At 47.0% G+C, this 24,510-nt stretch overlaps 10 protein-coding genes across 10 annotated transcripts; 7 read left to right on the forward strand and 3 right to left on the reverse strand.

Moving 5' to 3' along the window:
• Positions 1–65: 65 nt before the first annotated feature.
• N7468_009814 (NUDIX hydrolase) lies at positions 66–1,437 on the forward strand (the record flags this gene model as incomplete). Its single annotated transcript, XM_058479109.1, has 2 exons — positions 66–529; positions 591–1,437. 2 exons carry the CDS (start codon positions 66–68, stop codon positions 1,435–1,437), a joined length of 1,311 nt encoding a protein of 436 aa, XP_058325677.1.
• A 344-nt stretch (positions 1,438–1,781) lies between these two features.
• On the forward strand, positions 1,782–2,310 carry N7468_009815 (uncharacterized protein; the record flags this gene model as incomplete). The annotated part of the gene is made up of 2 exons (XM_058479110.1): positions 1,782–1,979; positions 2,053–2,310. 2 exons carry the CDS (start codon positions 1,782–1,784, stop codon positions 2,308–2,310), a joined length of 456 nt encoding a protein of 151 aa, XP_058325678.1.
• Positions 2,311–2,797: 487 nt separating this feature from the next.
• On the forward strand, positions 2,798–4,345 carry N7468_009816 (uncharacterized protein; the record flags this gene model as incomplete). The annotated part of the gene is made up of 4 exons (XM_058479111.1): positions 2,798–2,949; positions 3,018–3,045; positions 3,173–3,698; positions 3,762–4,345. 4 exons carry the CDS (start codon positions 2,798–2,800, stop codon positions 4,343–4,345), a joined length of 1,290 nt encoding a protein of 429 aa, XP_058325679.1.
• A 2,561-nt stretch (positions 4,346–6,906) lies between these two features.
• N7468_009817 (uncharacterized protein) lies at positions 6,907–10,590 on the forward strand (the record flags this gene model as incomplete). Its single annotated transcript, XM_058479112.1, has 7 exons — positions 6,907–7,073; positions 7,134–7,371; positions 7,422–7,673; positions 7,722–7,825; positions 7,899–8,236; positions 8,298–8,958; positions 9,006–10,590. 7 exons carry the CDS (start codon positions 6,907–6,909, stop codon positions 10,588–10,590), a joined length of 3,345 nt encoding a protein of 1,114 aa, XP_058325680.1.
• A 4,294-nt stretch (positions 10,591–14,884) lies between these two features.
• On the reverse strand, positions 14,885–15,628 carry N7468_009818 (uncharacterized protein; the record flags this gene model as incomplete). The annotated part of the gene is made up of 1 exon (XM_058479113.1): positions 14,885–15,628. The coding sequence occupies one exon, from the start codon at positions 15,626–15,628 to the stop codon at positions 14,885–14,887; it is 744 nt and encodes a 247-aa protein (XP_058325681.1).
• Positions 15,629–16,487: 859 nt separating this feature from the next.
• On the forward strand, positions 16,488–17,001 carry N7468_009819 (uncharacterized protein; the record flags this gene model as incomplete). Its single annotated transcript, XM_058479114.1, has 2 exons — positions 16,488–16,514; positions 16,609–17,001. The coding sequence occupies 2 exons, from the start codon at positions 16,488–16,490 to the stop codon at positions 16,999–17,001; spliced, it is 420 nt and encodes a 139-aa protein (XP_058325682.1).
• Positions 17,002–17,454: 453 nt separating this feature from the next.
• Positions 17,455–20,543, forward strand: N7468_009820 (NADPH oxidase family protein; the record flags this gene model as incomplete). The annotated part of the gene is made up of 7 exons (XM_058479115.1): positions 17,455–17,758; positions 17,818–17,889; positions 17,979–18,128; positions 18,320–18,340; positions 19,021–19,242; positions 19,313–20,168; positions 20,228–20,543. The coding sequence occupies 7 exons, from the start codon at positions 17,455–17,457 to the stop codon at positions 20,541–20,543; spliced, it is 1,941 nt and encodes a 646-aa protein (XP_058325683.1).
• Positions 20,544–20,966: 423 nt separating this feature from the next.
• N7468_009821 (uncharacterized protein) lies at positions 20,967–21,325 on the reverse strand (the record flags this gene model as incomplete). Its single annotated transcript, XM_058479116.1, has 2 exons — positions 20,967–21,068; positions 21,122–21,325. The coding sequence occupies 2 exons, from the start codon at positions 21,323–21,325 to the stop codon at positions 20,967–20,969; spliced, it is 306 nt and encodes a 101-aa protein (XP_058325684.1).
• A 30-nt stretch (positions 21,326–21,355) lies between these two features.
• On the reverse strand, positions 21,356–22,113 carry N7468_009822 (uncharacterized protein; the record flags this gene model as incomplete). The annotated part of the gene is made up of 2 exons (XM_058479117.1): positions 21,356–21,487; positions 21,535–22,113. The coding sequence occupies 2 exons, from the start codon at positions 22,111–22,113 to the stop codon at positions 21,356–21,358; spliced, it is 711 nt and encodes a 236-aa protein (XP_058325685.1).
• A 260-nt stretch (positions 22,114–22,373) lies between these two features.
• N7468_009823 (DUF3723 domain-containing protein) lies at positions 22,374–24,136 on the forward strand (the record flags this gene model as incomplete). Its single annotated transcript, XM_058479118.1, has 3 exons — positions 22,374–22,791; positions 22,844–23,136; positions 23,186–24,136. The coding sequence occupies 3 exons, from the start codon at positions 22,374–22,376 to the stop codon at positions 24,134–24,136; spliced, it is 1,662 nt and encodes a 553-aa protein (XP_058325686.1).
• Positions 24,137–24,510: the final 374 nt, after the last annotated feature.

Genomic DNA, 24,510 nt, shown 5'->3' on the forward strand with positions numbered 1-24,510 from the left:
CTAGACCCTCTACTTCGTACCAGATCCATTTAGGACCGTCAATCTCGGTTGTACAGTCCGTCCTGATGGACGCCTCCCCTGGTTTGTCTCACCATCTACATGGCGTCTTATCCACCCTCTACCGCCGGCCGTATCCACAAATTCCTAATCCCCCTGCCTGCAAGAAGCGGGCGTCAGTTGCCCTAATCATCCGAATTCGACCTTCAGATGACTGCTGGCCGACCGACCCTGTGAGCAGTGACCCGACGGAGTCCGTAGAGGACCGTTTGGACGATTTCTTTGCGCAGCCATGGGTCCACCATGGAATCCCCGAGGTTCTCTTTATCAAGCGTGCTTCGCGCGCCGGCGACCGGTGGACAGGCCATGTTGCTTTACCAGGAGGGAAGCGAGACCCGGAGGATGAAGATGACTGCGCGGCTGCAATAAGGGAGGCATGGGAGGAAATCGGGCTGGATTTGACCACCGACGACTGCATAGCTGTTGGCAATCTCCCAGAGCGAGTGGTGACCACCAGCTGGGGATCTGTCCCGTAAGTACCTCCTCCAATGTGGGAATCTTGGCATGAGATATACGGCTAACCAATCCACTAGACTTATGGTTCTCTGCCCTTTTATCTTTCTAACTACGCGAATTGATTCACCCAGCTTGCGCCTACAGCCGACGGAGGTAGCGTCAACTCATTGGGTCCCTCTAAAGGCTCTCCTGTCACCATCTCTTCGAACTGTTGAACATGTGGATATGTCACAACGGTACTTCAAACAAGCCGGCTTCTTGGGTCGTATGGCTATTCGGTCAGTGGTAGGCTGGATGCAATTCTCTGCTGTGCGCTTGGTGCCATCAGAGACTCTGTACAGCACCACCATGATAGATTCTGTTTTGGAACAGGGCAGTGAGCAAAAGTCTGTCGTACAGCGGCTATGTGGGTGGTGCTTGAGCAACCAAGCAGAATCCAGTGACACGAGCCGTCCTCTTCTGCTTTGGGGCTTGACGCTTGGTGTTCTGGCTGATTTCCTGGAGATGATTCCTCCCCATAACGCTGTCAAGCTCTGGGCATATCCCACATTCACAATGCCTGATCTGCGACTGGTTGCCAGTATACTAAGCTATCGTCTGCGGAAATTGAATGCACAGAAAGTGAAGTCAGGGTCGCGTGCCAGCAATACCGCTTCGGACAGCGAAACTACAGCACTTCCTGTGTCTCTATCTTCACATGGGACTCCTATGCAAGAGACTACTGGGGCTGGCACCCAAGGTGTTGGAAGATACTACAGCGCTACCGGACAAGGTGGTAATGGACCGTCATACGCGGTAGGTGTCCTGCTGCAAGGTTACTACCAGAAATTGCAAACAGCAATCTATATTTTCCTGGCGTTGCGCATTGCTATGGGCTCCGCTGCAGCTTTTGCAGCCTGGCGGTTTTTCCGGCGACGCTCTTGAAGCTGTACCGCCGTTATGCACTTCAAGCCTCTACTTCTGGTCGCGCATTGCATGTGCCTTAGCGTTTGGTTCGGTGGTTTTTATCATTCTCGTAGATACATAAGATAATGTAATATAACCTCACTCATATCACAGTTTCAGCGTACAGTTTTTCCAAATGTCCATTGCATGAGTTAGGCTAAACCGAGTTGTGTTACGGTAATTGGGGTCAGGCGGGTCCACGGCTCCAGGGCTGCCCAGGTGGTTGAGACCCCCCCGTTACGTAATGCTGCGTGGCCGCGGGCGGAAAGTAAACAACCGCGACGGTCCAAGCTGGTCTTACGTCCTTCTCCTCACTTTGCATTATGGCAGCCACTCAAAAGCTCTATCCTCGCGGAACTGTGAAGCGGATAGTTAAAGCTCACTCCAATCGGAGCGTGAGTAAAAATGCCGATATCCTGGTTGGTCCCATTGCCCCCACGCGATCTTTATGCTTCATAGCTAACAAGCGCTTTATTGCGATCTTGGCAGATATTCCTCGACTACATGCTGTTTATGCAAGAGTAAGTCGAAAACATAAAACCTTCGAGCTCACGCTGTTCCTTTCCTAGTCGCAATATCCACATTGGACACTAGAATTTGGAGGTTTGGACCATTCATGTGCTAATTTTACGCAGACTGATGCGCGAGGCTTCCATCCGATCGCGCAAGTCCGGTGAAAAGAACATTTCTGCGAACTCGGTTCGAAAAGTCACTGAGGTACGCCTTGTCCAAGTATTACTTTGCGATACTGCCTTCTACGCTGCTGTTGCTATCGCATTCACAACCCGCTCACTCGAAGCTCTTGGATACAGAAAACTCTACGCAAATTCCAAGGCTAGGCACGACAGTTGAACCGATTCAACCCCACCTCAATAGGAGAAAAAAAAGGATTGATGTGGAGCGCAAAATACGGGACTCTAATTCTGGTGCTGTTCTATAGTGCTTATTACGGCGTTGCGGGGAATGATATGATACCCATGATCCCTTGAGGTTTTGACTGTTTCTTAATTTACAATTTCTTGGTTGGAATCACCGTATGTGCAAACTATTTCTCAAAAAATTCATATACTAGGTATCTATGCGGTAGGTCGTAGAATGGACAGGGAGGAGTATAGCTGCATCTTCAGCTGAGGGCTGCACCGATCAGGAAAGGGTTCGGGCGACTTCCATCCACATCGATTTCTCTCCAACATCACTTTCACAACTTCCCCCATTCAAGTCTCTGCCCTGTCGGCTCTGACATCTGATCCTTGCGTGTTTGCAACATCGCATGCCCATTGCAAAACCTATCTCTTCTCACTCATTTTAAGTTTCTCAGTTGTGTCACCAGCATTCCATCATGGCTCCCGCTCCCGCCGCCACTCAGAAATCCAACGCCAAAGACTTGAAGCGGACCTCGCGCGCCTCGAGTGTCGTCTCGAAGACCGAGACGGACAGTCCGTCCCCCGAAGCCAACGGTTCTGAGCCTGCCTACCTGAAGGAGTTACAGAAGTGAGTTTTGGCTGCCCATTTGCTCCTAACGTTCCAAGTACAAGCTAACCATGAGACGCGACATTTAGGAGCCTGCGCAACGCCTCGAAGAAGCTGGTACGCTCGTTCCCTCATATTCTCACTTAGCCCTTCGGTTTATTGCCCGGGCAGAGCTTCTCCTTCCTCTTCATGAGGTTGGTTTTCCATCATGTTCAACTTGCTAACTCCTACTCTCAATGAATAGAATGCTGCCTCTAAGATCGACGCTACGCTTGCTGCGCATCCCGGAAAATCCCTCGATGACCTCGTGGGGGAGAAGGTCATCAACCCGGACCAAAAGGCGCAGGCCCTGAAGAAGCCCGCTCTTCAGGCCACGATCGCACAGCTCGAGGAGCAAGTCCGCCACTTCAAGGATTTTGCTGCCCAGTACGAGGAGAAGCTTGCCAGCCAGAAGGCGGCTCTTGAAAAGAAGCATCAAGAAGAGCTCGAGGCTGTTCGTGCAAATGCGATCGCTGATGCCACGGAGACCTCATCGCGTGTGTTACGCGAGCAATTGCTCAGCGTGAGCAAGTTCTTGTACGCTGCTGCCAACTTGCGACGCGATCGCGAATCCGCCGGAGGTGCAGAATCCCTTGAGGGGCTCGCCTTTGAGGCTGTCCTCTTCCAGGTTTATGCTGGCAATGAAAGTGCCGTGAGCTCGATGGTGAAGCTTATCGAGGGTGCGCCGGAGAAGGTACAAGATATCGAGGGAGGTGTCCTGGAATGGACTTGTAAGTGATGGTCATTCGCGCTATAGGGGTTCAAATTGCTAAATCAAATTCTGCTTCTTCCAGACAGCGATGTGAAGCAGGCAGCCAACAACTACGCTATTCCTGTTGTCGGCGAAACTGAGACTACTGAAGCCACACCCGTTTCCGACCCTACCTTGGCCCACGCTGGGCTGACGGAGCTCGAGGATTCCTCTGTCGGTGCTGCGGCCACGTCTCAAGCTGAACAGAACGCCGGTTCTCGAGCCGATCTCGTCGCTCCCTTGGCTCACTCCACTACTGCCGCGGGGGCCAATGCCGTCGCTGAGGGCTCTTACGGATCGAACTCCTTGGCCTCGTCCACTGCCACAGACGGCTGGGTGGAAGTCCCTCGCGACCCTTCCGAAACTATCGTAAGCGCCGAGATCCCACCAGCTCAAACAGAGGGCGTTGCCGAGCCGGAGAAGAAGGAGCAGTCTGGTGGTCGTGGACGGGGCAGAAATGGACGCGGTCGTGGCCGTGGCCGGGGCGAACACCGTGGTGGTGGCCATGTGGCAACCCGCGGTCGTGATGGTGGACGACGCCGTGGACGTGGTGGAGCAAATGCCGAGGCTGGGAATGGCCAGGCCTCAAAGTCTCCAGTCAAGGCGACGCCCACAACCTCTGACTAATTTTCTGCTCTGGTGTTATGGATGATGAACGTCACGAATTTTCTTTTCTGCAGGATTTGATCTTCCTTACGAAAAGTTCTCCCATTTCTGTTTCTCCGAGCATGCATACCAGACTTCTTTTCACATGTATTCTGCATAATATTTCTTCTCCCGGGAAGTGATAATTCGACTGCAAGGTCCCGAGTGGACATTGACGATCTTCTCTGACCATTTACTCCCTAGTCTGAATGATTTCAGTAAATCCTAGCAATGTTGATCCCTTCAACCAGCGGATGGGGCACTTGTCTAGGGAAAATATCGGTCTACAGTACTAGCAGTACAATAGGCCTTGCGTTGAAATGAGACAAGGGAGAAATAGGCATTGCATCCGGGTCTTATTTCAAGCAGCTTGCGCCAAGGTGTGTATACCGATTCCACTTTGTGTAGAGCTGGCTCTACTAATGTGAAAATGGCTTGCTCTTTCACGAGATGCTGCGAGTCGAAGGTGCAGCATCTCCGTACTGATGTCTTCTGAGTGAGTGTTCTGGGGTATACTGGCATAGTTGCCGATCATATCGCGCAATTGACTGGTCAGCGTTTCTAGAGCTCTCTGCTTCTGACCCAACTACGACTCTTCCTCATACCAAAATCAGGCTCAGTGGTATATTGCCATGGCTCCTCAGAGTAGCCTTCAAAAATGATTTTTGCATACAACCTTCTCCCCAATGCGACAAGTTATTTTTCGCTTCACTGCCAAGTAGCTCCTGCAATGACCAACGCTGGGGTCTAGGCATGTCTTCAGTTGTTATCCCCGGGCCACCGGCAGCCCCATGAGAACTAGCTGAGGACTTGTTGATGAAAACATGCAACAGTGTTCATAGGCGGGGTCTTTGACTTTCGTACCGAAGCTGCTCAGCTTGAAAAGCTAGATTATCAGTCAAAGAAAGTCTGACCTCAACTTAAGAACGTCCCTGCCGCCGGGCCTCTCCCAGTGGGCGCAGGATTCATTACCTTCAGCCCTGCAGGATTTGCTAAGAATGCGATTGCAGTTCCCAAAGCTGCGGCCATTTGGCTCTCTTAGCCAGGAGCTGATGCAGACCATCTCCCCATGAACCAAGCCGTTCGGCAGGCAAAACATGAGTGGAATTCTCAAATATTCGTGCAAATCGGGACAGTTCATGCTGCAGGGTGCCGGTGTTTGTTGCTCAAAGGGGCTGTATCTAAGGGCAGCAATGGGCTCGAAGCGCTAGCTTGGTATCGCTGTTGTCCGAGATTTATGATACACTGACAGCCACTGGAAGTATCCCGAACACAGCAGTCCTCGCACATGGGGGGCATTGTCAATGGCAGAGGCCGGGAACACGAGCATGTATAGACAAGGGAAGGGAGAATTCAAATTATAAGCAAAGCTAATGATACCAAGTCTGCTGCAACTACAGAACGTCCAGTCCCAGCACAGATCAAAAAAGCCATTGTATCCACGCATGATAGTGCCTTGTCTACTATCAAATCGGTTCAACAGGACCTTTTCAATTCTACTGACGTCTTTCCTCGACAATAAGACGGCAGAGCTGTACTCGGAACCAGTCACCACAAATCGAAGAGAGGAGCCACTAAAGAAGAAATTATTCAGCGATACAAAGAAGCTATCTCGAAGGAAGAAGATAATCGCCGCACCGCATGGACGTACGTATCACCTTTCTTGGGTTGTACTTTACCTTCCTAAAGCACGTCGCTCTGTATGGGAGCACTCATAGGAGTCATCAATGAGCTGGTCTCAGTGGCTGATCTGATGAATACTAATCGAAAAAATGTGAAGTCTGCTGCAGAAGGGACTAGATCACTGACCAAAAATTGGAACTAGCATTCACTATTTCACCATTGCGAGTTCCACTACGGTATTGTAATTCTGCCTACTTCTTTATGTTGAAAGCGGACTTGAGAATATACATAGGTGACTATACGTAACATTTTTCCTATGCAAGGTGGGGCTTTCCTATCTTAGCTGCCGCCGCTTTTATGAGGGCGCTCAGAGTCGGACTCACTGAGTAAATTTCAGTCCGGGCGCCAGACTCACTGAGCTGCTCAGTCCTATCACGTGATAATCAGTGAGGTCCACTGAGCGCTCAGTGAGTCTGATTGGCTGCTCACTGAGCCATCAGTGATTACTCGGATATTCATCATAGTTATCTATTTCGCACCCAGTCGAAGCTCAGCCTATACCCAAAGGAGCGCTTTGCCCCACAGTTCTGTTTATCTTCCCACCTACTTTGTGATGGACCTCAATTTTCACTGTGCGGGTACTTTCTGAGGTGCTCGATCCTCTGAGCTCTTTTCCCCTCAGAAAATGACTGACTGGGGCATGATGACGCAAGAATGGTGGGCCTAGCTCGCCCGCCATGCACTCACGTAGAAAGAGGGGTTCTGCTCTTATCGGACGCTAAGATCTGTATTTAAGTCGTGAAGTATAAAATGCAGCTATGTCCCTCCATTTCAACCGACATCACATATTCTCTTTGTCGTTTACTCTACTCTCTACTTTCATTCATTCGTTCTGGCGTTTTGTCGGGATCCTTCCAGTCATGGGTCAAAAGTCTTTCTTTGCTCAACAAGATGAGGCTGCCAAGAAACTGGCAAAGAGCGGCTATGTATTTGGCGCTCATGCGGAAGAGGATGCCATCCGTGGAAAGGATAAAAGAATAGTCAAGACCAAGAAGATATATTCTGACGCTGTCCGTCGTTGGATGGTGTGAGTTGTGACGTACTTGTCCAGGATTGCCCGCCGTATGCATTGCTGACTTGCTCTTAGCTTCGTTGAACAAAATGGAATCAAGGGCTATGATTCTAGGCCAGTCTGTGCCACTCCAGACTATAAGCTCCTCAAAGAATTCTTCCGCTGGTATGGCCATACCGCACAAGGAAAGAAAAGTAAGAATGGAAGACCGGTGATGACATCATTTCTCAACTGTGCCGAAAGGCTGTTCGGCGGGTTTGAGGAAGAATTGCAAATCAATATTGTGATGGAGGACCGAAAGGAGATATTCAACGTAAGTTTATGCTAAATTCCAAGGTACAGGCAAGACTAACCGCACTACAGTGGATAAGGAGAACATTGGCAGGCACGGAAAAGTGGGTTGAGAATGTTGAAGATCCAGACCACAGCTTCACCAAGAAGGATTTTCTGCGAGTTATATCGTCTATATGGCAGTCAGATCATCGCCAATTCATTCCCGGGTTACTGAAGGCTATCATCACGCTAGCTCTTCAACTATATCTTTTCACCGGAGCAAGAATTGGAGCTTTTATACCAGCCTACGAGGAAAGAGGCGAAAGAGGCCTAAGATATAAGGTGAGTATATTCTGGCATTGCAGCTATGCTAGGCTAATTCTTGCCTAGCACATAGAGCTGGTCTTATTTCCATCCTTGACGGCCCCCTGGAAGGTCGAGTGGAAAGTCAATCAAGTGTGGCTAAAGAATAACCGAAACCCAGACTACACTGTGTGAGTGAACAAAGAATTCATTCATTAGTATTCTGCCTATCCAGGAGTGTTCACATGCTGATATAATTTCAAGGTTTGGAATTGGAATCCGTGACACTAAGAGACCACAGTTTGCATCTGGCTATGTCCTTCTAGCTATTGCCCTTCAGCATGGTGCCCTATTTGGCATCGAAACAGTGGAGGACCTAGCGCAGTATGATCTTTCAGATGGACGACCAATTCCGTTACGCTGGAAGGATGAATATTTGGATAAGCCTGTGCTCAGAAATGTCACGGCCAACGGCCCACAGGATGTTCCACTCACCAAGGAGCGATTTTGTGAGATACTGCGTGGGAGAGTCACTGCGGCTGGATACAGCAAGAGTCTGAATATTCATAAAATTCGGAAGCATCTGGGAAGTGTAATCGAAGGTGGGACATACTATTTCCGACGTTGGGAGATAAAATATAGCTTTACTAATTGCTGGTACAGGAAAGCATGGTTCTGCATTGGTATCGCAAATATACGGACACAAAGATGCGGGAACATATCCTAAACACTATTTATTACACTGCTCTTCGATCGATACTGTTTCGGCTGTTCTAGGTGAGGAAGATCAGTCGAGTCACATTGAGTACTTCCAAGGATTTGAAAAGTTTTATGAGTGCGGACTTCCGGGGGAACTGCCAGCGGAAGTCGAGCAGAATATCCTGCTAAAGCCGGAATTGGTCGAGATCAGAAGTCGGATCGAGAAACTTGAATCCTTACATGGAGATAAACTATCCCTCGCTGCGGAGCGACTGAACTACAGAAAGTCCCTGGTTCGATGCCGCCTTTCTGAGCTGAAGAAATACCAAACCAGCTGGATACGGGAAAGAAGAGACAAAAGAATTCTCAATAAAGGGAAAGAGGAGCGGGCGCTTGATGATGATGATGACGTTTGCACGCGGGTTCAAGCTTTAATTATGCCTGAAACTTCACGAATTTCAACCTTGATGCATTTTGACGGCGAGCTTTCCTTCAATGAAATGCTCCTTTTTGTTGAAGACCTAAGGAGTCACTGTGAACGTGACTTCGATGTGGTCTATCTTCCACAAGAAAGCCCCATTAAAGGTCGCTGTCCCGCTACAGACTGCAACGAAGAGATTACACGGTGAGCAGTGTAACTGTAGGATGATGAAACTATACTAATGTTCTCAGTCTGAAAAAACTTGACAGGAGTATCCACATTCACAACTGTGTTCGACGCGAGATTTCTTTGGAGCTTGGTGTCTCAGAATCAGAGTTGAAGTTTTGCTACGAGTGCATGAAGTGGTTTCAGTTAACTCACTGGCGAGACCACTGCTCTTCCCACCTTCAGTCATGGGGAACTCGGCACTGTGAGGTGATCAGTTATCGTCACACGGTGATTCGCCCCGGCTACTGCCCCTTTTGTTTGTGGAACAAAGATCTTGTCGCTGAAGACCGCTTACACTACTGGTTGACCAGTGGTAATTTGAGACAGCACATTGAAGAGCAACACATGAACGGAGATCAGACCCCTGGAACGAAGTCGATATGCGGATGTGGCCAAATATTCGACGAAGAACGTCGCCTCAGATACCATTTGCATGACATTCACGGGCTAAACAAAGCCATATGGCTAGAACCGACGCGCCGGAAGAAGAGAAAAAATGCTTCCAAGACGGAAGCGCAAAAGTCATCAGCAAAGCCAGAGGAGCGATGCTCTAAAAGAGCTCGCTTTTACCACTATCCGCCTCCACGTCACAAGCATGAATATCAATTATCAAACCAAGTTTTCATGCCTGTTCCCGCATTGCATGCCTTTGTTGAAGAACATCCAGAGCAAGATTATTGTTCAATTTTGAGCGATAAGTCAACTAAAAGCAGCGATAGTAGTTCAGTTACTCCCTGCTCTGCGACAAGTTCTCCGCTCTGCTCACAACCGACAACTTCTGGTTTGGATGTCATTGATCCAAGAATCCTCACCCCGTTAGAGGCTGACCAAGCCTGGCGACCTCAACTCTGTGGTCAGGATACAATGGAAACGAACATGCTTGAAATTCCTCTAGATGGGCAAGATAACAAACCCCAAGCATTCAGCTTTGGAGCACATCCAGGGGATCATATTCAAGGTGTTGCCGATCAAAACATCCCTAATTTGGTGGCAATTGGTTCTTGCTCTCTCGAGCCGCCTGATCATAACACAAATGGTGCATACGAAGCTCGTGGTGAGGTTGCCAACCAGCTAAAATCCCCTAGCCTATCTCCAATCAAGGTCAAGGCCACAGAGATGGCCACAGAGAAGGCCACAGCAGTGAGTTCTATGCAATTGCACATTCTGAAAGTGCCCACCACAAGCGAAGTGAATGCGGAGAAGAAAAACTCGCGAGATGCCCAACCCGTTTCCGAGTCAGACAACCGCATATGTTTTAATGTGGAGAACAAGCTAGAAAGTCATCCTCCCGCCCATCAAATACTCATCGATGCGATCACACCTCTTGGTGGGGGTTCTACCACTGATCTCAACAAACCTCTTACTCGAGCCCGGGCAAGACAGCTGCCGATGCAACAGTTCGTGAACCGTTCGACAGAGAAAACACTCCGACAGAAGCTTAAGCCAACGGAGAAACGGAAACTTCGTGAGCTCAAGAGCCAAAATTGGACTCTGAGGCAAATTGGGCCTCATTTTGCGGATATAGATATGACCTGCTTACGGCAAGCTTGGACGGATATCACACCTCCTCAGCGATGCACTCGACCACGGGCTAATCTGGTAGGATAGTTAAGCAGCTGTTACAATCGATAGCGGATACAGCTTCTACCCTGACGCCTGCTTTTCTTTATTCAGTCTCCACTGCCAAGTCATTAGCGCGTAAAATTATTTGACGGCTAACGGTACGGTAATAAGCACTCAAGGTAATGCTCTGTATACGAGAGTAGACTTACGGTATTATAATTACGGAAGATTACACATTGGTTTCATTATCCTTTCGTCGGGGTGTACTTGGGTATTGGATAGTGCACGTGACTATAATTATGCAAAACGATTGGCTGCTCCGGACCCCTCGCGCAACCCGCAACTTACTGTGGGAACCGTCCATGTGCGATGCATCGTAGTAGTCATCAGCACGGAAACCAATGATATGCGAGTAGCCAGCTCATATTCTTACGTTGCTAACATTCCATCTTCTCAACTAGAATGAAAGAAAAGAGAGACTTTTGGTGAATCTTCTTTAAGATTTGGAAGGACCCTCAATATTAAATGCTGACATTACTCCCAATCAGGAATGTGGCTAGTTTATATATGGAAGTGATCAATACATCCAGCCTCCATATAAAGGGCGGTTTAATGTCCTGAATGCTGGCCTTACATTTCTTTTTTAGTCTATCGTTTGGAGAAAATTAAAGGATATTGACTGTTGTTTCGAAATTGGCTTTATTCATCCGGTGTTTCCAATCCGCCGGCTGATCTGACCTCGACAGTGATTTCAATTTTGAAACCCTAGGGTCTGGAGTGAAGTAGTATTACAACAGTATGCTTTTTTTGTGATTATGAAAATGAGCTGTTGGTTTTCAATATTCGTGCCTGATTGATGCGCGAGCCGGCGAATTGCGTGTAAGTAATCAGTTGTGAGTGACGAATGGGGTCAAGTTTATTGTCCATATCGAACCCTAAAGCTTTAGCAGACCGTGGGTCCAAGGCAGGGTCTGGTGCTGCTTAATGAAGTGGCTTCCAGGCTCCTGCTTTATTGTCGGATTCTTTTATTCGGCCCAAGTATCCCGATACTCCGACTAGCATGAAAGAACCTGACATTGGATCCAAAAGTCTCATAAAGTATTCACTCCAGAAACTATCTACAGAACCTTCCTCTACAATACAACGGAGGGATACCTCCGGCTAGGGTATCTAGCGGAATGAAATATTAGATTGCCAAGTAAAATCTCTCCGGTTGATTTGTCCCGGGTTGGATTGCACTGATGGCGGATAGTTTCGAGAGAGCACGCATGCAAGGGCCAGCCACTGCTTCCTAGTCGCTCTAGGCCCATCATCGCCTGACTCACGGACACTCCACAGCTTGCTTTCTGAGTTTATTGTACAGCGGTCGTAGAGACGGTCTGGCATGATCCGCTCCAGGACAATTTCCACCTCCGCGACTTGAACACAGTCCAGAGAGCCGTGCTTATCAGGATCTCATCAGCGTTCAGAACAGTCGTAAGAGGTTGAGTAACCAGGAGTCGCATGTGTGCAACAAAAATTGTTCCTACAGAGTCGTCAATTTATCGACCTTTCACTGTCACAAAGCCTTGACCAGCTGTCCAGGTACAGATAATAGGCTCTGAAAGGGAATGCACGGATATAGTAAAACAGAGAATACTGTAAACCCCGCCACAGTGTTATTCTGATTCAATGAATCCAGATGTCCGCAGACTTTGAAAAAGAGAGACAAGCGATTTCATTCCCTCCCGCTTGGATGAATGATGTGGATCCTCAATGTAGTGCTAGACATTGCCCTCATATTTAGACCCAACGCTCAGGAGACTTTGAGTCAAATACAAAAACTGAGTGCTCACCATTCGGAGCTCATCCTGGATTGCTACCAGAGACGGCGTCTATAAAAAGCGCTTGGTTTGGTAGCAAAAATTAAGTTTATATATTCTTAGCAGTGTCAGGCATTAATATGGGCTCGCTCATATTGTTCACGCTCTTAAATATTTTGTTCCACCCTTTCCAGGTGCTTGGAATTTCTAGCCACAAATATGGATCTGTCAACCTCTATAATCATTGCCCTATGATTGTTCATGTGATAGGCGTGCAACAGACAGAATACCTTAGGACGCAAATAGAACCATTACGGGCTATATCAATCCCATTGCGGGAATCATTCAGTGGTTTCGGAAATTCCGTCAAAATTACAACACAAGAAAGCGCAAGTGAAGTACTTCAACTAGAGTATAGTACTTGCTTCGACTCAAAGGAGACATGTTTCCCCTCGCAGCAAACCTACTGGGACCTGTCCAAAATAAATGGAGACCCATTGTTTGGACACGGTGTCAAGGTGACTCCCTCTAGCCCGTCCTGTTCTGGAGTCACCTGTCCTGCAGGTGTCAAAGACTGTCCTTTTGTCTACTACAAGCCTGATGACAACATAGCAGTGAAGGAATGCGATAGCCATTCTGATTTGAACGTGTATCTATGTTATTCGGACTGACGAATCAATGCATTCGTACTCTTTATCGCAAATAAAACCACAATAAAAGAAGTATCTACTTTTCTCTGAAATTATTTCCCACCTTTTGCTTTGTCGCTTATGAACACGCGCCAGCAAAGAGTCTAAGGGCGACTCATTAAAGATCTCCCGTAACTACTAAACTCATTACGAATCGCACCTGTGAAATATCCACCACCGTCGAAAGATCTAGCACCATGAAAGGGGTTTACATGTACTCAATACTATCTATAGTCAAATATTCGGGCTGAATATTATATACAAGAGGATTGTTACGGAACAACGCTACTGTCAATGGTGGCCTACGTTGGGGAACAGGAAGAACCAGCAACGGCGCTCGTATTCGAGATACTAGAACTAGAGGGGGGAAAGGAGAAGGGAAAGAGGGAGGAGCTACTGTAGCGACCTATCTACTCCTACGCGAACCTCCATCCCATCTATGCCCACCTCGTAGTTCGGACGGTCCTTTTTCCAGCATCAGGGCGGTGACAGGAGGCAGAATCGAGTGAGCGGTGACACTATACTGTAATAGTTCTAAAATATGTTATACAAAACACATTAGGATAATTAGAAAGACCTATTCTCGTATAATAATAACAGAGAATTTTACTCTTTCTCCTTAAAAATATTCTATAATCCTAAAAATTCCGTTCTAATTTTATATATCATTCTCCTACAGCACAAAACCCATTATCATTTGTAGATAACCTACATCTACATGCTCCTGGAGTCGAATAAGCACGTAGCACAGCGTACCAGCCTTATATATCAATACTGTACTGAACATTTCCTTAAACTCCTACACACCGCTCAAAATGAAAGGCCATCACGCCCAACGTGACGTGGTACCTTGGACGACTCCTCGATAGAGAGAAACCACCTGGGAGCATCCAAGCTGGTGAAAGAATCCTTCAAACTCAGGAGATGAATCAGACATCAAGAATTACAAGAGAAAAATCTTCAGAAAATCAAAGAGCCACGGCCTTTTCCTACCGAGCATAAAGTGAAAACTTTGCTTCTTTGTTGTACATAGTCAGTCTCCTTATCGGATCTGTCATCTAAGTCAAGTTGTGTCGGCTTTTGTGTCTATTACTGCTCAATCATACTAGGGGCCTGTAACCACTTGGTTCGGTGCTCAAATTGGAATGCTCAAATTGGAATGCTCAAATTGGAATGCTCAAATTGGAATGCCCAAAGTGAAATGCCTAAAGTGAAATACTCAAATTCCGATACTCGGAATGGTATGTTCAAATTTGATTAATTCACTCTTGTCACTTTGGAGTTACTGTTGCAGATCTATTACTGAAATTTGGGCAATCAAATCAGAGACCTTCCAATTATAAGTGACTACATACAAACACAATACAATATCACAAAGCTTTAGTAATTCAGCCCTAATTGACAATCTGATAGGAACGCCACTTAGAAGGAATGCACCCCCAGCAGGCCGGATGAGAGACTTAGTATCAGAGCAGAACTATGGCAAAACAAGAGCAAATATTCAGATTGTTCGGTTGTACTCAGGAGGATACCCAAGTGTATTGGAAGTCCTTCACCTGGCTCTACGCTTTGGCCCTCGCTCAGATGTTGGCGTCCCGGCAGCTGAGCACCCAGGCTGCGAATGTTTTGCCGTAAGTATCAAGAGCCGTAAACTATATGCTTATACTCTATCTTCTCCCAGTCATTGAAGAAAGTGTTCAATCTTCAGGAGACGCAAGAAAGGCCACAGGGCTGGCCATCTAAAGCACGGCTGTCCCCGACCATAGGTCCAACGCTATAAACACCTCTAGAAGTGAGGAGTAGCCGAAGCCAAAGATGGCGCATTCGAGGCAGCGCCCGGCTGTAACTTCAAATTGGACTAGACGACGAGATATCTGTTTCCGTATCTCCGAAACGAGGGACCCCTGAGCATACTGGTACATTCGGAGGTGCCAACCTCCCCGGCTCGCCCTTGCGCTCGACCGTATTTCCTGGCTGAGGAAAACGGATGTCCACGCCCTCAGCGGTAATACATCCATTGATATTCGCAATAAACATAGGTGGGAACGAGGAAAGCTCCTCCGGCAACCCTTGAGTGGATCCACCAATTATTGTGATTGGAGCACAATTCATATACATCTCGCGGTTGCCGATTCGATTAAACCACGTCCACGCCAATGTGTAGTTTCCCGGATCAATCCCTCGAGGTATGGCAAATTCAAGACCAAAGGGATGAACAGCCGTCGCACCACCAGCAAGATTACCTTCCACATTTGCTGGGCAGCCGCCTTCAAAGGACTTTATCACCATCCATTTCGATTCTTTCGATGGAATGCGGTCGGTAGTCAAACTGATCTGGCAAGAGCCCCCGCCATGCGTGGCGCTTCCTTCGAGTATCAGAGGATATGTTTCCCCCACCGCGATCATGGCCTGCTCCGCAGGGAGCTCGAATGCGCCGGAGCGTAGTTTGCAGGGAAAGTCACTGCCGTCCGCTGCGAGTGGAGAGTTGTTGAGTGTGTCTCTGCCAAAGGGTTCTGGGCTGGTCAATATCATGTGGGCTCTAGCCCATCCACTGAGAAGCATCAGAAGCCCAAGAGCTCGCGAGGTAGGCATTGCGGCGGGTACGGTGACGGAAATTTTTACTAGTTGTAAGTTGAAGTGAGGGATATGCCGACTTCGCTAAAAGAGTTTCTGGCGGAGCATGCAGTTATATAATAATACGCGTTCTGCCAATGGAGAAGAGCTCAATTTTAGGTAGGTCTTCTGGTCTGCAAAAAAGAAAGTCCGTGCCAACCGCAGTTTTAGGAGTTGCTTGGTTCAACCCAACCTTAAAGTTAACAAACCCTGGGATCGTGAGAATGACAGAATAATGTAGCATAATAGAAAATGCGTACTGCAATTTCTGTAATGAGGCCACTCTGGATCAGAATGTACTTCAGAAGAAAAAGCTCTGTTTTAATAGCTACCAATAGGACCAATCATTCTGACTGAAATTTGGTTCTATTTCATAGCCGCCGGTCATGCTGAGGGAGGTTGCAGCCCAAGGCCGGGGTGGTTTCTTTTTTTTTCTTTTGAATTTAAAAAGCAAATGAAAAATGGAAAAGGGTTATACACCAAGACACCGTATCTACACCTGGGAGGACTCGGACCAGGAATCAAGGCCCTATGCGCTGGGGATAACATCAAGAGCCTTCTGCGACAGTATGCCTTGTTCTGTTGAGCAGCTTTTCTGGTGACGTCTCCTACAAGCTGAATAGTTTTTTTTAGGCGTAGTGCCTTTAGGCTAAGTCGGCTACCTGGAGAGGAAACACCATCTAGGATGCATAGACTGCTCGAAAGTTCCGGAATGTCCCATGTAGTTAGCTTCCAGGATGATGAGTAATTTTACTCATCAAGTTACGATAAAGTTCAAATCTCCATATATAATAGCATCATAATCCTCCGATTCCTACCCCGTGGAAACCAAATCATTATGGACTTCCTAATCTTCTATGCCATTGTAGCAGGGAGCTTGTTGATATTTTTTTTTTCTACTCCGGATCAGTCCATCATTGGTAAGATTATTTGGACTCCTATTACTGACAATAAACAAGTACCTGACATACCCCTACTTGTGGAGTCGTCATAAGTTGGTTGCTCCTTGCACTCGAGCCGAGGCTTTGTTACATGCCGCGTACACCGTGCTAAATGTATTCTTTGTTGCTTTCAAACTCCCATCAGCAACAGTAGCGAGAGACCGTGCCGGAACACTATCAGTCCTCAATATTGGATTTCTCTTCTTGACGCATCATCTGGGGTTCCTTGCAAATGCTTTGGGTCTTTCATTGGTAACATACAAACGTATCCATCGGGCCGTGGGTTGGATGAGTGGTATTGTTCTTTTGATACATGTGGTAATGGCCATTATTGTGAGAAAGAATAAATGGAGCCTTGATCAGATTAACAATCTCTTCGCGCTCATTGTGTGTCCCCTCCACTCGAAATAATGATAAAAATTAACTTTTCTCTCAGGGAGCCGTGGTAATGGCGGCAATTCTACTACTGTCTCTTCCAGTCATACGTCGTTTCCTCTACGAACCATACCTTCGATTACACCAAGCCCTGGCAGCAACTTGTCTTTATTCCATATGGCGCCATTTGCCATCTGATACTTTATTGCCGCGGCTATACCTCTATATTCCTCTGGGGATAATGCTACTTGGGTTTCTGATTGAAATATCGCTATTTCTTATACATAATGGAGTGCTGCCTCCCCCCCTTACACTCGTGCCTATATCAAGTGCGATATATTACAGCAGACACCGATTCAAGACAAAGAGAATACACCCTTGAAATTCAGAGTGGCCCTTCCGAGGCCCCTGGATGTGCAAGCCGGCCAGTACATATGTATCTGGATACCAGCGGCAACTCTCTTCTCCTGGGCTCAGATACATCCGTTCATGGTAACATCTTGGTCCCCTGAAAAGCAGGACGTCCTTGAGCTTTTTGTTCAATCTAAAAAGGGCCTCACCGAGAACATCCGTCACCGAGCAGCTCTGGAGGGCCATACGTCCTTGACGGCCTTCGTTAGCGGCCCATACGGCGTAAGCAAGTCTGTCGACATGTATGAATGCATCCTAGCAGTCGCAACCGATTTTGGCATTGCAGGAGTCATCTCTTATCTTAAAAAGCTTCTATATGGGTATAACACCTCCACCTCGCACGTCCGCCGGGTGCACTTTGTATGGCAAGTTCAAACATTAGGTGAGTCCAAGCCGCCATCTATGTTATTAGCTTAATGCCATACAATTCTAATGTCTTAGACATTGCTGTAGCAGCCCAACCATTACTTAATAGTTTACTGAGTGACGACGTCTTGGACGATGGCTATGTGAGTGAAACCCCTTGGGAAAGCTTAGTTCCTCTGACCAACCGAGAAAGATTCTCGAAATGTCATTTTATGTCGCATCAAATGAGATTGTAGAGCATGGCAAGCCTTTCGGCCACCATCGCCGAGCGACAGTCTTCAATGGAACGCCGCATTACGAGAACATAATTGCAGAAGAGGCCTCCGGCCGGAAAGTCAGAAGATTGGCGAACACACATGAAGTTCGTGGTGATGTGCTTGTACTTGGTATGTCCTTTCTCTCGCACCGCAGAATATACGCTTACCCCTTAGTATCTGCATCGCCTGAAGTAAGGGATCGCTCAAGAGAAACAGTTCTTAAACACCTCGAAGATCGAGTACGGCTACACGAGACAGAATTCCAACCTTCGTAGGAAGGACGAAACACATGCCAAAAAGGTTTTTGCTTTGCTAATTAGAGGATGAGAAAGTGGGGTTGGGTGAGTGCGCAATGGCCCAGCTGTCACGGTGACCACTCGATATTGGAAAGATTGTTCGCCAAAATTGGCAGATCGGACTTATCCTGCCCTCCTAGCTTGTAAGCACCCATAATCATGATGATGTATAAGAATATCTCTCAGCCACGCAAATGAAAATCAAGAACCCGGCATAATGTACGACCAAGGACAAGCAGATAAGGCCATATCAACAAGAAGAATCTCCTGCCAATGAGAACCGATTCGCCGATCAGACCTATATAGAGCTAAAGGGTTGTAACAGCTTGTGAGAAAACAGATTTTTGGCACACAACGACCAAAGTGTTCAATTGCATAGATTAATTGAGTAGTTTGCTCTACCTGCAGGCCACTTTGGCTGCGATAGAATCATCCTTTTGGTTTAAAACACCCAGGATGGCGTTTCTACCGAATAAGACGTAATTACCAACCATTTGAGATGAGCTATCGGAGGCTGATTTCGGCCTCTATGAATATAAATTATGTTGTAATTTTCTTGCCTTCTTCGGTCTTCCTTCCCAGCGACCACAAAATGGACAAATACCTTCCGTTCTAATAGGTATATCTTGCGAGTGTTTTCTGAGATACTCACTTCGTCTTGGCTCTTTTTTGTTTCTCTTTTCTGCTATCTTCAATTTCTATCAGAGTAATGCCTCTTTGCACAGATGATCTAAGTGTCCTATGGGAAGATGAAGATCCTATAGAATGGGATACCTGGCTTGCAACGGATGCATTTCAGGATAATGAGAGCCCGAACCTCTCATATTTCACCTCAAACTACTTTGAGTATAGCAACCAGGCTCCTAATCAACGAGAACATACTCCTCGTGCTCTCATGAAGCAGTCAGAAGGTCCCCTCTTAGTTACATCTGAGGGCATAGCTAAGTGTAAAACCTGGTCCCGTGAAGGTTCTGCTGTCTATAAAACTTGCTAACCATGGACTTCTGACAAATAAAGCTTTATCGACGGCATATTCTTCCCAAGAGCCAAATGATCTCCGCGCGCTATGCCTCTTAGACAGGAATCCGCAACTCAAGCAGCCCACAGATGAAGGTGGCTTTATGAAAGAGTCGGCCACTCTGAGCATATGCGAAACTCTGATGGATCAACATGGCTCTTTCCAGCTCGAAAATGGAAGCCAGCACAATGCTCTATCCTTAACAACAGAGGCCAAACCGCAGTCTACTAAGGTGGATACACCCAATTCACTGAAACAGCCAGTTCTGATTTTAGAGCGGACGCATGAATATACTGACTGCATAAAGACAATATGTGAAATCACCACTGGCCAAATGTTGACTGAAAGTCAATCTCAAGAAATCAAGAATTGTGGCGATGATCTATTAAAGGCCATGCAGTCAGAAGGCGTGGTTACGAAGTTAAAGTTACTTCTGGCCGAATGCCATATGCATACATTACTTGATGTTGACTCAAACCGCTTCAATTCCTCAGTGACAGCGTGTGTGACATATTTGGCTTGTATCAATTCTATAACCGGTTCCGGTTCGAACTTCAATGCTGTGCGGCGCCGTATTGCACAAGTTTGTCTTCATATCCATTTCGAGAACCTGATCAATTCTTTGAAGACGTCGGAAAAGAAGGGATTTCCTATAAGGCGCAATGGTCGCTCGATTTCCACGATTGCCAGGGATTCAATTTTACAGGCTCTCCATGGCCATCCATTCTTTCCACGGAAAACAGATCGGGATATACTGAGTGACCAATGCCGCTGGGGTGAGCGTTGGTGGAAAATGGCTACTTGCATTGGCCTTGGTGTTTTGATTCTAGCCACTGACGACTTGGCAAGTCAAATGTATATACACACAAGCCCCGTGGTGTCTCCAACTGCTTGAAGTACTAACTCTAAAGCAGAGGCAAAAGGACAGCATTTCGAAATAAAATGGTAGATACGTTGGGCATTTATCTTCTGAACCGCTACCCATCTATTGCTAGTCTCTACCAAATATTTGAGCCTTTTGCTGTTGGCCTTATGCTAAGTGGTGATAGATCTTGCTCTCATGAAGACCTAGACTATTTCCTACAAGCACTTATAAAGAGTGGACCACATAAGCCAGACAAGCCGGAGAAATGGCATTTGCTCAATCTCGAATCCCAATCGCAGCTTGCGGCTTCTCGTCTGGTCTTATTACAGCGTTCCCAGGCTACTATTACCAATCAAAAGTGTTGATTTTGGTAACATCTACACTACAATGTCATGCAATGATTTGAAAATGATAGATACTGCCCTGGTCCTTCGCTCGGATAACTACTGCATATGTCACTCGGTTTTGCTGCCCGTCAGCTTCTTGGCGTAAGAGAACCTCGGACTATGGGGAGAAAGGACAGAGGACTTGTGTTGAAAATTTGGGTCTTAGTTGTTTCTGTTTTTCCTTTTCTCTTCTTCTTCTTCTCCTTGTCTTTGGTACATATCTCGAATCCCCCGCTACTATTTTCTCCCGGTAGTAATTGGCTTTGTCGAAAGTTGCTGAATAATTGTGGATGTTCACATATCAGTATATTTGTGCTCCGCTACAGTATCACTTTGTTACTTTCGCCGTGTCTGGAAACCATGAAATCCGTGGATAAAATCCAAATCACGAAAATTAGTCCGCTATTTTTCATAGGAATAGAACATCTTTGCAGTGACTAAAACAACCCGAGCGAGAAGAACCAACTCCCCTAGCAATCGATCTTTCTTACGAACAAGTGGTTGCTAGATAGAATTTAGTGTCATGTTGCTGTACTTGTAGATAGTGATAGGCGTACATCTTTCAAGGACTCAATGGACTTTACCGTCGAGAGTGCGGCGAGAAATCCAAAGGCGTCAGAGTCAACAGGCCAACGATCCACATCATCCACCCCCACTACCCCATCATCTTTAACATATTTCTGCATGATTTCCATGGTAATAGAGGATAGGGCTTTGATGTATACTTTCTGTATCTCGCTTGGTCGACTTTCAATGCACATTTCTAAGCTAGCTAAGAAAAGATTAGCCAGTTAATGCCGACAGTGAGTTTCGAGGTACATGCCGATTTTAACGACACCATCAAGGCCAAGGAGTATATGTCGACTTGTTAAACATTGATGCTTTAGTGATTTACTGCTGAGATAACAGAGACCATTCAAAATCTAAAGTTGTGAGTAGTCTGAGCAGCTGAATTAGAAGAAATGCATACCTGCCAAATCATGGAAGCCAATTCCGTCTCGGTGGGGAACGTAGTCCGACATCCCACGAGTTGCTCCAAAGTGAGCGGAAGGTCATCAACTAGAGCGTACATAGACCCGCCATCCACAAAGCATTCCCTAGCAGATAACAGATTATCATGGTCGAGGGTTTCATACCACTGAAGCATTTTATTTACATCTCCTTTCGTATACTCCCGAATAGCAACCACTTGCGAAGGGCGTGAACGGCGAGCGACAATGAATACCTCACCTGCCAGATTACAGCGAAGGCAGCGGCGAAATGAGTCCCAAGGCGATTCCTTTCTTACAACCAAGCGGCGATATTCATTTTCCCCACACAATTGAGGTAGACCGAAGTCTTTCGTGCCCCCACTCACAACTTTTCGTGTATGCTTGCCCCGGGCCGGCAGTGCTTTGCCTATTTTGGGGCTCGAATTTTTACCTGGTTGAGCGGGCAAATCAAGTCGTTCTGGTTGCCTGCTCAAAGGCGCCTGGTGTGGTTGATTCACAAACAATTCCTTGTAGCTCGCGAAGTCGACAGCTGTGCAATGTTTATCCTGTTTCGACATAACCGGATCAAGCTAGTACATTCGGGGAGGAAGAAAGTAGGCTGATATTGTAGCTGAAAGGTCAGGAGGGGCGACTTTTATAGTTGGAAAGTAGATCCAATTTCTCTGATGCCCTCAACTTGTTTTAGCAATATTGGCCACCAGGCACATGAGTAAGCACTGAATGAGTGGGGACTCTGTGTGGCGCCAAGTATTCAGGAAATATAAATTATTGGGCTTTCGTATTGCCCGAAGTCTATACTACGCTTTCAATCCCTGGTATGGACGAGAATTTCTACACGGAGACCGAGCTTCGGCTTGTGACAGAAAGACATCGAAAGTATCAAGGGACCGCAAAAATTAACATTAGTCAAATCGTTCCTCACCCGTCTGTCTCTCAACATTTGAACGCCAGAAATGTGCAAAGGCTTTGTGAAGTATTTGAAAAAGAAGGTTGCCGGCGACTCGATCTCTACAATCATGTTAGTGCTGTCGTGTCGAGCCAGCATCTTCATGATGCTCTTCGGTTGGCACAGGTGAGTGCCGCCGAAATGATGACCGACCAACCGAATCGATACCCGTACCTGCAATTCAACACCGATCAGGTAAAGTGTCTACATGGTCAACATCGATTGAAAGCTGGTGAGGAGCATTTACCACCCATCGACCAATGGTGGACCGTCGATTTGTACTCGGATGGTAAGCTCGAAGTCTGGAGACTACCAGCAAATCCCTTCTTAACACCCTCAAGATATCAGCGCCGGCCTGCAAACAGCCATAGTTGAAGAATACTCAAATGAAAAAAGCCCGACCGATGGTGAAATCTACCGCAAAGTACGGCAATATAGATACGAGGCAAATGCACACTTTGAGAACCGTTGGCTGGCACGATTGTCAGAGAACAAGGCTAGAAGACTTCGTGGATTGGAGTCTCATCCAAATGTTAGATCTGCTTTTGATTCCTTGCTCGCCATACCCGCTCTAGTAGTCCATGGTATGCAGATCGGTTCTTTTCCACAAGCGCTGGCTATTTGCTGTGATGAGGTAAGGAGTCCTACCTGAAGACGCAGAAGGTACTGATCAGTGTTTACAGGAGATCGTGCATGCGCTAAATAAACTCCTAGAATTCTGGTCATCACTTCTGGAAAATGACCGTATCAAAATGCTCAAGGTCGACCCACATACAGTGGAAGTCTTACAACTTTTGGCACCCGGTGTTTCTTCGAAAGACAGAATAACTGTGAAAGGTCTGGTGCATAGCGGTGAAGTGTTTCCTGGATTCACAGCATCAGAACGCTCGTCGATCTGGAAACGATTGAGAAATATAGAAGGCGTCATACCGTCTCTACATACCTTTTTCAAGAATCTATGGTACCTGGAGTCCTGTGCAAACTGCATGAAACGACTCGTCACACCAACCAAATCTTTCCCGACGATCAAAAGCGCCATGCGTGCCGCGTTCTTACCGTCCGACCCTGACAGTGCGCGTTTCCCCATACAGATATCGGAATCAGAGTTTCGTGAATGTTCAAATACTCATGTGGATCATGCGGAGCTTGGATACAGACAACTTTGGCTTTATGCTATGCGCCACTACCCAAGGTTATCCAAGAAAAGGCAAAAGAAGGACCATATCGCAAAGCCCCAACATGAAACGGTGGATGATATGACCCTATACGACATGGCTATACTTGCAAAAAAGCTTGGATTTAAATCACCTGAGATCGAAGAGCTCATCCAAGAATCACCAGATCGTCAAATCGCCCGAGACGCTCTTCTGAAGGCTCGCCGGCCAGATTGTTACCGGTATGACGAGGGAGAAGTTGAGGCACTCACCAGCAAAATCATCGATTGCTTCTTACGGGCCATCCCTCTTGACCATCGGCCGCCTACGAAATACGCCGGGGAAGAGAGGTCAAGAAAGAGGCTCGACAGGGACACCCTCAAGCCAGGGAGCAGTTGCAAGATCGCCAATTCCTTTTTATTGACCAAATACATGATGGGTCTCTCCCAGATGTACAGAAGGTCACTTCATTCTTTGTGAGGCGGAACGTCTATTTTACATTCTTCACTAAGCTGAGGATACCAGATATGGACATGGACAGAGACATGAGAGATGTACCTCTAGGCCCTGGTTTGCCCACGTCTCCGCTTTTCGTTCCGAGAGATAATCCACCCCAGGATATAGAAATAACATTCCCAAATACATCAAGAAACCGTGGCGCCAGTGCAGACCGGGACCGACAGAGAGAAATACGTCACGAAAGACGCCAAAAGAAGCGAGACAAAAAAGTCCAAAGACGAAAAAGACGACAGCAACGAGAATACCAGTTGCTTCGCTCGGAAAAAAATCCAAGATCCAATCCTGGCAACCTAACAACATCAAATTCTGCATACGAAATGGAGCTTACTACAATT

The sequence above is a fragment of the Penicillium chermesinum genome (assembly GCF_028974085.1).
Source record: "Penicillium chermesinum strain IBT 19713 chromosome Unknown utg000008l:1.0-1752722.0:1.0-1753981.0, whole genome shotgun sequence".
NCBI classification, from domain to species: Eukaryota; Fungi; Ascomycota; class Eurotiomycetes; order Eurotiales; family Aspergillaceae; genus Penicillium; species Penicillium chermesinum.